This window comes from Salvelinus alpinus, chromosome 33, assembly GCF_045679555.1.
Source record: "Salvelinus alpinus chromosome 33, SLU_Salpinus.1, whole genome shotgun sequence".
NCBI lineage: Eukaryota > Metazoa > Chordata > Actinopteri > Salmoniformes > Salmonidae > Salvelinus > Salvelinus alpinus.
Window position 1 is genome coordinate 12,852,313 of NC_092118.1, and position 12,509 is coordinate 12,864,821.

General features: G+C 44.5%; 1 protein-coding gene across 1 annotated transcript in view; it reads right to left on the reverse strand.

The window, feature by feature from the left end:
* Positions 1 to 806: 806 nt before the first annotated feature.
* The window catches only part of LOC139562765 (neural-cadherin), a 230,541-nt gene continuing 218,838 nt past the window's right edge, over positions 807 to 12,509 (reverse strand). The window contains exons 32-33 of the mRNA XM_071380765.1: positions 5,782 to 5,936; positions 807 to 3,624 (exon numbers count right to left, since the gene is read on the reverse strand). Coding sequence (XP_071236866.1) covers positions 3,106 to 3,624; positions 5,782 to 5,936 — 674 coding nt within the window. The 3' untranslated portion in view covers positions 807 to 3,105. The remainder of the gene's footprint in view (positions 3,625 to 5,781; positions 5,937 to 12,509) is intronic.

The window sequence follows — 12,509 nt, forward strand, 5'->3', positions numbered from 1 at the left end:
GCTAATCTGGTGTTTGTGGTATTTCCTTTCCTATTGTTCTGTGTCTGTCTGTTCACCCAGTAAATGGGTTGGTCCTGTTTGACGTGCCAGTGGAGAAATTGCACTAGTTGGGGTAGCATATCATGTTTTATGATGTTTCATCTTCCTTGTGAATGCAGTTTGCCATTGATCAGTGTTCCATTTTCTCGTCGAAAGGGACTTTTTGTTTTCTGTTTTGTGTGAAGAAAAAAAAATATGTATTCACATGTGGTATTCTGCTGTCATCATTTGTCCGTTCTTTTGATGTTCACACCAAAAAATTCATTGCAAGACAGAATCTCCGTCATTGCATTTATTTGAAGTCCAAAAACAATATATTTTGCTTGAGGCTTTCACTTTCTTTCCTAGTCCTGTATAGCATAAACCAGGCATCATCAACTAGATTCAGCTGCGGGACGTTATTTATTTATATACTTGAGTGGATGGTCAGGGGGCAGGAACGTAATGACAAATCATTTGTAAATTGCAAATTGACTGCAAGAAGCCCAAACATATATTTCAAACCTTGCATACATTTGTATACGATCACAGACTATATTATGCGTGGGGATACTTGGGAATAGATTTCCAAAAATAAAATAATTTGGAGCTGATTTCCTGGTGTTTTTATATTTTTTTTATGTAAAACAATGACATTTTTGCTCAGAAAACTTGGAGCACAAAAATAAAACCACACGCGGGCCAAATACAGCCCGGGGGCCACCATTTGGAGAACCCTGCCATAAACTCACATCATGCTTAATGCAAACAATCAGGAAAATCACTAATTCAAATAAATGAATCTTTATTGAGAAAAAAGATTGATGCAAATACAAAACACCAAGATATCTATATTCAAAGCCGGTCATGATAATGATTTAAAAAAAGATAAGTTCACTTTTTCTTAAAGAAGCAGTACGTGATCCATAGTTCTTCCATTGACACATTAAAAAAGCAATGACTTTATCTTCCAATATACAAATGAGGTAAAAACATAAAATTCCACAATATGTTTGTATCCATTAGACAATGTTGAAGCCATTTATGATACAAATTAAAGTAGAATCTTTTCTCTCCAACCCAGAGAGAAATCCTGTGAATCCCAAACACAATCTTCACATTTGAATCATTATTATTTTTACTAGCTCCTCTATGAGCCAGGTTCCTGGCCAACCGTGCTCGGAGGATGAATCAGAACTCCATCCCTTGAGGAGCTTTTGATGTCTATGAAAAAGCATTGCATTGCGGCAGCGCTCCGTTCCCTCACCTCCCTATCCTATTTTAAACTCACGTTGTTGCTGCCTTCAGAAAATTGGCACGTTTGAAATCCGTAATTAGAATGTCGACTTCTCAATCGACTTTTAAAACTCCCGTGATCCTTTGGTTTACAGCATGACAGCGCCGCCATCAACTCCCATTAGGATTAGTGCGCTGATGTGTTTTTAACACACTCCTACCCTTTACTGTTGTGCCGTCACGCTCAACATGCAGCGTCTCTGCACTGATTTTTTTTTAAAACTAAATCAAAATAATGAGAAGGGTGTGCTGATGCTACCTCGAAATACATGAAATACAATGTTGGTGTTTAGTCTATCGCAGAGGAAGGTAACATTACTTCTTATTTATTCCATTTGCTGTGCAACAAACCATTTCCAAAACCCTTTCTTGTCCCCTTCTCTACTCCCCATGGAGCTTCACAGCTCCTCACACAAGCACATTTAAGTCAGAGTCCCGGATGTGCTTTGAATCAGCACAAACTCTACCTCCTTTCCGCCCTTCTGCATTCTTTGGCTAATTTCACCTCCACTCTCCACTCCTCTCTCAAAGGTGAACAACACAAATGCAGTGAACGCTGGCTTCTGAAGCGTTTTTAGTTTGGGCAGATTGGTCCTGGTTTATATGATAGGGGAGAACTGTTTGTGGGGGCATCATCCTCCAGCTTTGGGGAAGATAAATAGCTGAGACCCACTGGGTGAGATCCTTAGTATGAATACCCATGTAGCTGGATCATTTCCCTTGGGCTCATACTGTTTACTGTGAACGCCCCCACCACCTCTTTAACACAACTGGTAAACACTCCCTTCCAGACATATATCAGTGAACACAGTCAACTATAACTGCCTCCACTATCACAACGCCATGGCAACAACAGCGAAGGTCAAAGGGTGTCCACTGTCAATTCTATAGGAGGCTTCGGCGCGACCCTCTCTCCACTTTTTTCACCTTGGACCGCCATTCACGATGAATTTGTCATTTGTATTCATAGCATGGTCCTCTGCTGCAATGGTGGTGTTCAGAATGTTTGGTATTCCTGAGAAAGAAGGTTAAAGCTGAGAAACAGAAAAGGCCCTTTCCTCAGCTCCTCTGTCCTTTCTTTTCTTCTCTCCAGCTTGATTTTGGAGCTCTCTTCCTCCGGTGAATATTAATGAATGGAGGGGAGAGTGAAGTGAATAGAAAACCAAATCAAGTAAGGAGAAGTTTAGGTATAACATACGAGCACAACTGTTAACTGTGACTGCACAACCAGCAAAGAGATTTTAGAAAGAGAGCCCACTGGAAGGCCACAGAAAAAATCTTCCTGTATCAAATGTCTAAGCAGTTTTTAAAACACTGATGTATCACAGACATAGAGAACAGAATATGGTGTATCAAGGGCCAAGAGGTGCGAGGCAATCCTCACAATTCATTTCACTGACAAATATAATAACATTTTCACCCGAATTATTGTCAACCGCAAGCCACTGCAATAGGTCTGTGTGCCATGCTCGGTAAGTGCCATAATTAATCTGTCCGTGTCATTGATTGGCAGCTCCCATTATCCAGTGAACAGTGAGTCTCAGCTATAGGCCTGGTTAGGTTAACATCAGTCCCAGCCTCAGCCTCTCTCTAGGCCCGTTTAGAGAAAAAACCCTGTGGAGAATAAGTCACTCCCAGAGAGGAGAGAGGCCAAGCTCTCTATCAGTCTCTCTCTCCTTCCTGAACTTCTCTCTCTCCTCCTATGCTTCCAATTAGTTTCCTGTAGCTCTGTAGTTTCCTGCTGTTTGGTGGTCTCTGCAGCACGGTAGCTTGGTCGGTCTCCCTCAGCGTTCAGAGGTCGCTGGCCTCTGTCTTCTCGTAGAGGGCTTTGACTTTCTCAAAACGTGGGCCCCAATCCTTCAGGGAGTCTTGGCCCCTAGCCGTGTCCTCCTCCAGCCCGGCTGAGCTGAAGGAGCTGAGGGACCCGGCCAGCGAGCCTCCCCCCTCCGTGGAGAACACCTGCAGGGAGTCGAAGGGGGCCGACTCTGGGGCCTGGTCAGCGTCCCGGATGATCTCACACAGGTAGCGGGCCAGGTCCTGGCTGGAGAAGGACAGGCTCTTTCTGGCCAGCAGGAGGGGCCTGCTCTGGCCCTGGGCGGGGGTCCTGGTGGGGGGCACATCCCTCCGCAGGGTGGTGGTGAAGGAGGAAGGGGCGGTGCTGGCGCCCAACCTGCTAAGAGTGTCCTGGGGCTGTTGGTGCTGGGTGTGGGGGTGGTGATGTTGGTGGATGGCCCTGGAGCGGCTGTACTGGACAGACTGGGCCGGACTGGGCTGGAGAGACTTCTGTAGCTCGGCCATATCATATGCATTCTACACACACACACACACACACACACACACACACACACACACACACACACACACACACACACACACACACACACACACACACACACACACACACAGAGGGAGAGAGGATGGAACGTCAAAATAGAGAATGGAAAGGAGGAACAAATGGACAGATGGAGCAATCGAGAGTATTTCGTATTTTATTAGGATCCCCATTAGCTGTTGCCAAGGCAGCAGCTTCTCTTCCCGGGATTCAAACAGAAATAAAACATCACATCATAGAGCGTGATGGTGAGTGAGGAGAAAAAAGAGCAGAGCTTCCTCTGCATATGCTCTACCTGTCTACATTTACACTCTGTCTTCATTTTCTCCCTTAGTGAACGGAATCCAGATTAATTCTCTGCTAGTGGAGAGGTGACAGACCGTATTAGCCGAATACACTAAGTAATCTGAGGGAATGTGAAGGGGGCGAGGGGAGTGTTTCACTTCAACAGAGCACAGGGAAATATTGGACGAGGGCTAGAGAACATCCATTTTTATATAACACATAATCACTTCAACATTCATTTGATTCAGGCGAGACTGATTCACCCTCGTTACCACGGCAGCGCTTCACTCTGGAGAGATGGAAGCCTGGGCCCTGGAGGAAAAGAGGATGGAGGAATGGTAGAGTGGAGGAGTAAATGACACACGGGTGGGTGTGCTCTGTAATTGATTACCTCAAATAAAATGGTATTTGTCACATGCTCCGAATATAACAGGTGTAGACCTTACCGTGAAATGCTTACTCACAAGCTCTTAACCAACAATGCAGTTCAAGAAATAGAGTTAAGAAAATATTTATTGAATTAACTAAAGTAAAAAAAAAATCTAAAATCAAAAAGAAAATTACATAACAATAACAAGGCTATATACAGGGGGTACCAAGTCAATGTTCAGGGGTACAGGTTAGTCGAGGCCATTTGTAAAGTGGCTATGCATAGATAAACTCCGAGTAGCAGCAGTGTAAAAACAAAGGGGGGGGGTTCAATGTAAATAGTCCGGTGGCCATTTGATTAATTGTTCAGCAGTTATGGCAGTTTTAAGCCGTTAAGGAGCCTTTTGGTCCTAGACTTGACGCTATATAGGTCCTGAATGTCAGAAAGCTTGGCCCCAGTGATGTACTGGGCCGTATGCACTACCTTCTGAAGGTGTTGTCGTGCCCTCTTCACAACGGTCTTGGTGTGTTTGGATCATGATAGTTCGTTGGTGATGTGGACACCAAGGAACTTGAAACTCTCGACCCACTCCACTTCAGCCCCGTTGATGTTAATGGGGGCCTGTTCGGCCCTCCTTTTCCTGTAGTCCACGATCAGCTCTTTTGTCTTGCTCACATTAAGGGAGAGGTTGTTGTCCTGGCCTGACCTCCTCCCTATAGGCTTATCATTGTCGGTGATCAGGCCTAACACTGTTGTGTCGTCAGCGAACTTAATGATGGTGTTGGAGTTGTGCTTGGACACGCAGTCGTGGGTGAACAGGGAGTACAGGAGGGGACTAAGCACGCACCCCTGAGGGGCTCCAGTGTTGAGGATCAGCGTGGCAGATGTGCTACCTACCCTCACCACCTGGGGGCGGCCCGTCAGGAAGTCCAGGATCCAGTTGCAGAGGGAGGTGTTTAGTCCCAGGGTCCTTAGCTTAGAGATCAGCTTTGTGGGCACTATGGTGTTGAATGCTGAGCTGGAGGCAATGAACAGCATTCTCACATAGGTCCAGGTGGGAAAGGGCAGTGTGGAGAAAAGTGTGCAAAGCCTGTGTGCAGCTGCAGCTCTCACATCTAAAGATCCACCAGAGGACCTCTTAAAGGATTTCAGCATCACTGAGCATCTGATAATCACGTTATGTGTCATCGTGTGTAAGGAGTTCATGAATATACAAACACTCCACTAGTTGCTTTCTGGTTGGAGTAGGAGGTGAACCAGAGTGAGAAGGTGTTACAGTGGCATGGTGGGGAAGAGGAGTGTGCTTGAGCTAGTGTGTTACCCATAATGCCTAGCCTCCAATCCAACCTGAATTGTTTCACTTCACAAACTCAGTCTGGAACTGCCTTCATTGAAACCGTTTGTGACAAGGGACAAAAAGGCACACAAAGTATCACATTGTGTGTAAGTGTGTCGGAGACATAGATGTGTTAGCGCTTACCTGGTCCTCCTCTCCTCCTCCTTCCTCATCGTAGTTGAGCACGTTCTCTCTGATGTCCTCCCAGCCGTCATGGTGAGCTGACACGTGGTAAACGCCCTCCTTTAGGCCCTTGTAGCTGCGCCAGCGGGTGTACAGGAAGATGCCCAGCAGCAGCACTAGGGGGCGGCGGAGAGCACAGAAAGAGGAAGAGACAGACGCGCACAGAGAGAGAGAGAGAGAGAGAGAGAGAGAGAGAGAGAGAGAGAGAGAGAGAGAGAGAGAGAGAGAGAGAGAGAGAGAGAGAGAGAGAGAGAGAGAGAGAGAGAGAGAGAGAGAGAGAGAGAGAGAGAGAGAGAGAGAGAGAGAGAGAGAGAGAGAGAGAGAGAGAGAGAAAGTTAAAGTTAAAGTTAAAGTTCCTGGTTCAGTTTGATTAGAAGTGACTGCGTGAACTGTTTCCACTGTGTTGATTTGACATTGCATTATCAGCATGATGGCTGTGCTGAGAGGCCTGACAGGTGGAGTGCTGGCTGACTGCTGGGACAGCTACTCAATAAGGTCTCTCTCTGCAGAGTTGCAAATGGTGTTCTCAAAATCAATCCTCCCCTATAGACTGCTGTGACCTTTAGAGTATATTATCTACCCTTACAGTTCTTCTCCATAAATCTCTCTATACTGTACACCTCCCTCCCCCTTCCGTCACACCTTATTTGACATTTGATCATTCCTCAGATTTCTCTCTCTCTCTCTCTCTCTCCTTCGGTTTCTTCAAATTCCTTTTCAATTCAATTCAAGGGGCTTTATTGGCATGGGAAACATGTGTTAACATTGCCAAAGCAAGTGAGGTAGATAATATACAAAAGTGAAATAAACAATAAAAATTAACAGTAAACATTACACATACAGAAGTTTCAAAACAATAAAGACATTACAAATGTCATATTATATATATACAGTGTTGTAACAATGTACAAATGGTTAAAGCACACAAGTTAAAATAAATAAACATAAATATGGGTTGTATTTACAATGGTGTTTGTTCTTCACTGGTTGCCCTTTTCTTGTGGCAACAGGTCACAAATCTTGCTGCTGTGATGGCACACTGTGGAATTTCACCCAGTAGATATGGGAGTTTATCAAAATTGGATTTGTTTTCGAATTCTTTGTGGATCTGTGTAATCTGAGGGAAATATGTCTCTCTAATATGGTCATACATTGGGCAGGAGGTTAGGAAGTGCAGCTCAGTTTCCACCTCATTTTGTGGGCAGTGAGCACATAGCCTGTCTTCTCTTGAGAGCCATGTCTGCCTACGGCGGCCTTTCTCAATAGCAAGGCTATGCTCACTGAGTCTGTACATAGTCAAAGCTTTCCTTAAGTTTGGGTCAGTCACAGTGGTCAGGTATTCTGCCACTGTGTACTCTCTGTTTAGGGCCAAATAGCATTCTAGTTTGCTCTGTTTTTTTGTTAATTCTTTCCAATGTGTCAAGTAATTATCTTTTTGTTTTCTCATGATTTGGTTGGGTCTAATTGTGCTGTTGTCCTGGGGCTCTGTGGGGTGTGTTTGTGTTTGTGAACAGAGCCCTAGGACCAGCTTGCTTAGGGGACTCTTCTCCAGGTTCATCTCTCTGTATGTGATGGCTTTGTTATGGAAGGTTTGGGAATCGCTTCCTTTTAGGTGGTTGTAGAATTTAACGGCTCTTTTCTGGATTTTGATAATTAGTGGGTATCGGCCTTTTCTCTATCCCTCTCTCCCTCTCAATTGCCCTTATTTGTTATGGTTCTATCTGTTGATTGTTGTGTGCTCACCTATCATTAATTTGATAAGGTGTCACTTAGCAAGGGGACCAGAGCGACAGGGTGAGACAGATCGAATTGAAATCTCCCAATTATCAGGGCAATCTCTGAGTGAACTCTCCATCTCCAGAAGTTAGGTACTGGTACCGGCAAAAAAAATCTATATCAATTTACGAACACAATGTTCACCCTCCTCGCACACGTGTCACAAGCAAATCAAGTCGCTTTTTAGAGGGCTTTGTAGCGCTGGGTCTATTGCACAGGAATATGCGATCCCATGTCTGTCTGTTACTCTATTACTCCTGTGAAATGTTACAATTGTCTTCAGACAAGACATGTTCATCTAGGTGAGAGTGAGGTGTTAAAAAAGCCTCAGAGATTGACACGTTTCTGTTCTTAGGTGTGGGAATAGGCTGCATATCAAGTTGTGTGATATCTCAAGACCACTGTCTCTAACTCTGAAACACAGTGTTTGTGTATGACGGTCTGTCATCACTTGGATTGAGAGTGTTGTGTGACTAAGACAAAGGTTTCTCTGAAGTTAGTTCAGGTCAGCTCTCATAGAGACTTCCCTATTTGGGTTGTGTGTCTTCAAAGGCCCTCTCCGATTTAGAAATGTGTGTCTGTTCTCTCCAGGAGTGGAACTGTTGCTCTGATTACCAAGCAGAGGAGGTCTGAGTGGCTGGCTAGCTGCAGTCTACCTCCACGCCTTTTTTCCTCTCTCCTCCTCTCTCCTCCTCTCTCCTCCTCTCTCCTCCTCTCGTATCAGAACCCTACCAAAGCCTGCACTATCGATTGCATCACCCAACTAATGACCTCACACAAGCTTCTCCATAACCCTAAGATAGACACACGCATCCCAATGTCTAACACACACCACCATCTATATACCAGGTTATGGAATATCCCAAAAGATGATTGATTCTGTCTGTACCGTACTCGTTTAAAAATTCATAGACACTGTAACTGGCATGTGCATCATGCTGAGTCCCGTGATGCATTCATTTGGAGTAGAAAAAAAAGTAATCTCACTGAAGAATGTTTGTTTGTTTTTCTGCACCACTTGGGGTCTTTTTGAGTGGAAAAAAGTTGCAATTTACTAGTCAGGAAATACCTAATTATAAGACAAGTGTACAATTCCACCAGGAGCAAAGCAGACTGTTTTGTATACCGCATGGCAAAATAGTGAAACAGTTACATTTCTGATTTCAGCACTAATGCATATTGTGTAATGATAGCTAGATTCTGTATACAGTAATGCATGAGGACAGTATATACTGTAGACTTTTCTTAGCTCAGACCCATATGAACGTGGATAAAGGAAGAAAAGCCTGTTTTCCTTTCTCCTCTGTTACACCATAGTGAGAGCATCCCCGTAGCGAGAGCATGGCGAGATGAGAATCTCAAAATAAATCAATCCTAGCCAATAATGAGCAGGCTCAAGGCCATCAAACTATAATGCTGTTTGCTGCAGCGGGCCTAGCAAAGCCTGCTCTCGCTCCGTCCATTCCTCATTCTATTACTAAGTGTCTGTGTCTTTCCATTTCTCTCTTCCTTTCTCTCATTCTCTCCCTTGTACCCCTAATCCCTTTCACTGTCTTTCGGTGTCTGTGTACCTCTCCCCTCCTTTCTCTGTCATTCTCTCTCACTGTATTTCTGTCCTCTCTCATTGACTCTCTCTCTCTCTGTCATTCTCTCTCACTGTATTTCTGTCCTCTCTCATTGACTCTCTCACTCTGTCATTCTCTCTCACTGTATTTCTGTCCTCTCTCATTGACTCTCTCTCTCTCTGTCATTCTCTCTCACTGTATTTCTGTCCTCTCTCATTGACTCTTTCTCTCTGTCATTCTCTCTCACTGTATTTCTGTCCTCTCTCATTGACTCTCTCTCTCATTCTCTCTCACTGTATTTCTGTCCTCTCTCATTGACTCTCTCTCTCTGTCATTCTCTCTCACTGTATTTCTGTCCTCTCTCATTGACTCTCTCTCTCTGTCATTCTCTCTCACTGTATTCCTGTCCTCTCTCATTGACTCTCTCTCTCTGTCATTCTCTCTCACTGTATTTCTGTCCTCTCTCATTGACTCTCTCTCTGCTTCACTTTTTGCTCATCTCATACCTCTATTGGTTCCAGGTTATCACTCACTGGCTAAATGGTTTGCCATATAACCCTCATTCCATCCCTAGCAAAGAGCCAGCTGAGGCTCCAAACCCACCGTGTACTCTTAAAAAAGTTTTTCAAATGAGCTCCATGTAGAACACTTGGTGGAAAGGGTTCTACATGGAACCCAAACAGGTTCTTCAAAGGGTTCTCCTGTGGGGACAGCCAAATACCCTTCAAGGTTCTGGATAACACACTTTTTTTCTCTCGCAGAGAGCATAGTCTACTCTCACAGTCACTGTAAGAGACCACTGTGAATAGCAACAGGTCCAGAGGCACCATCAAAAGGCTCCAGCCAACATCGCCGTCCAACAGCTGTGGCATTTGTGCCTGTCACCGTGGTAACTAATCCAGATACAGGCAGGACAATAAAGAGGAGACATAAAAGAGGGATATTTTATTGAGTTGTATTCCTCTCTCTGACTGAGACTACTTTTTCAACCCCACCTCACAAACAGACTCAGACTTTAGGATGAAAAGCTAAACTAATCTGGAACCGTGTGCAGGACAGAAGGGATTAGGCCGCGTCTGCACTCACACGCACGCGCACGCGCACGCACACACACACACACACACACACACACACACACACACACACACACACACACACACACAAAAGCACACACACGTGAATACATACACACACACTGAGAAGTCAGACTGAACAGTCTGACTTCCCAGTGTGTGTATGTGTGTGTGTGTGTGTATGTATGTGTGTGTGTGTGTGTATGTATGTGTGTGTGCATGAGTGTGCATGTGTATTTGGCGGACGTCAGTGATCCAGAATTATCAGTCAACACCTTGAAACAGTGGAGAACCCAGCTGTTCCATTCCTTTCACCATGAATGTTCAGTGTGTAGCCTCACCTGCCAGTTGTACAGTCTTTTAGAACCTGTTGTTACACACACAGCTGGTAGACAATACTCAGTACCAGTGTAGTTAGCAACCAAAACATTCTCTCTGTAGCCATACAGCTTAATGATGGATAATGGAGATTGTATCTTGTTAGAGATCAATACGTTTTACATTTAGCCAATAACAGGTTTACTGTGAATTATTGAACAAACAATGTAGGATATGCAGACCTCAATCAACAAGCAGTTCAGTAACAAAGTAGGGAGAAGACACAACATAAATATGACTGATTAAAGACAAAGACACCTTAAGAACAAAGGTTGAATCAGAACAGCGGAAATGAGAGAGAAAGACGAGGATAGGAGTATGGAAAACAAATACGAAGAGGGTTTTGAGAATAGTGTTTAAATATGATTAAAATATCTTATGGCACAGGGCTTAACATCGTGATAAAAGGATGCTTGTAATTCACAAGTCAATTCAAAAGTACATGGAATTGCATCCCTCTACTCTAACATTCGTCCGCTGAGTAAAATAGACTCTCACAAAAAATGTTTAGAAAAGTGATTCAGGTAGCAGTTGGTGATGTGACTTGCTATACGATTTCATGTAATAAAATATATTGAGAACTACATCAATCTCTACTCCAGATAAGACGCCGTGTGCGCTGCATTGTGTGGATTGCCCTGCCCATTGCGCTTCTAGTGTAGTGATTTGAGGTGCAATTTGGTGTAATAACCATTAATAGGATGATGTGTGTGAGGCCTCTCCATCTCTCCCTCTCTGTCAGACCCAGTGGTAGGTTCATTCAGAGTTCTGACTCACTATGTTTTAATAAGGAGCCCTGGCTGCGTTGAGAGGAGGCTGTAAGACACTGCTCGTCAATTCACTTCCACATCAGCAACCCTGAGACTTTTCACGGACACACAATCCCTCCAAACAGATCCTGGCATCACATGGCCCAAGCAATCCAGATCCATGGGTTCTTCTCGCGGACGGAGAGGATAGGCTGGCAACCACAGCCTGGTACCCAATCAGGTACCACTACTATGGAGTCAAAGAGGGATTTATTCTGTACATTCCAACATGTAGCTCGTTCTTTCTGTAATTCCTACTTCTGTACATTGTGGACTCTGTGCCTTTTGCATTTGTCTCTTGTCATTGAGGTCACTGGACAACCTTGAAACATCTGCAGACTAACAGACCATACTCATACAGTAGATGACGTCATTCTACTGTAATCGTTGATCGTGCCCATGACGAGCCCTCTGGCACAGTGGTGTAAAGCCAGAGCATAAGCTCCTGTAGTCATAGGTTAGAGCCCGCTGGATGGCTAAGGGGCATACTGAGACATACAAACAAACATAGCCAGAGGAGAGGCTGCAAGTCTGCAAAAAACTAGGCATTATTGCCTATTCGCATTAGGGGAATATCACAAATATCGGAGGTATCTGGAGAGATGTCCTCTCTGTCCCTCGAGATAAGGCCCCTTGGCAGCACACACCCGATGCACTACACTTGATATTATCGCTGTGGGTCTATGGGCCTAAGCAGATCATTTAGGGCTACACACTCATCTTTATTTATAGATCGATCATTGATCTAACAAGCTGGACCCTTTAACTGAGCCTGTAGCACCACCCTCCTACAAAGGAACACCGACTGCAGTCAAAAGGCATAGCTTATTCCCAACAAAAATCACTTTGCTTTTAGTCTACGACAGCAAAACTGAACATTGGGTAATTTTCACGGATGCAATTTGTCCCTCTCCAATACAGTTCTGGCAAGCTTTACTGAGATCTATTTTTCGGACAAGGAGAGCAGGCCTCCTGCTATTTCCTCACAGCTGTAGCTAGCTGAGAACGTGTGAGACAGTGGAGAGGTTCCTTCTGCATCCAGCGGAGGAGGGAGGTGGGTGAGAGGAGGAATTGGAGTGGGTGAGGAG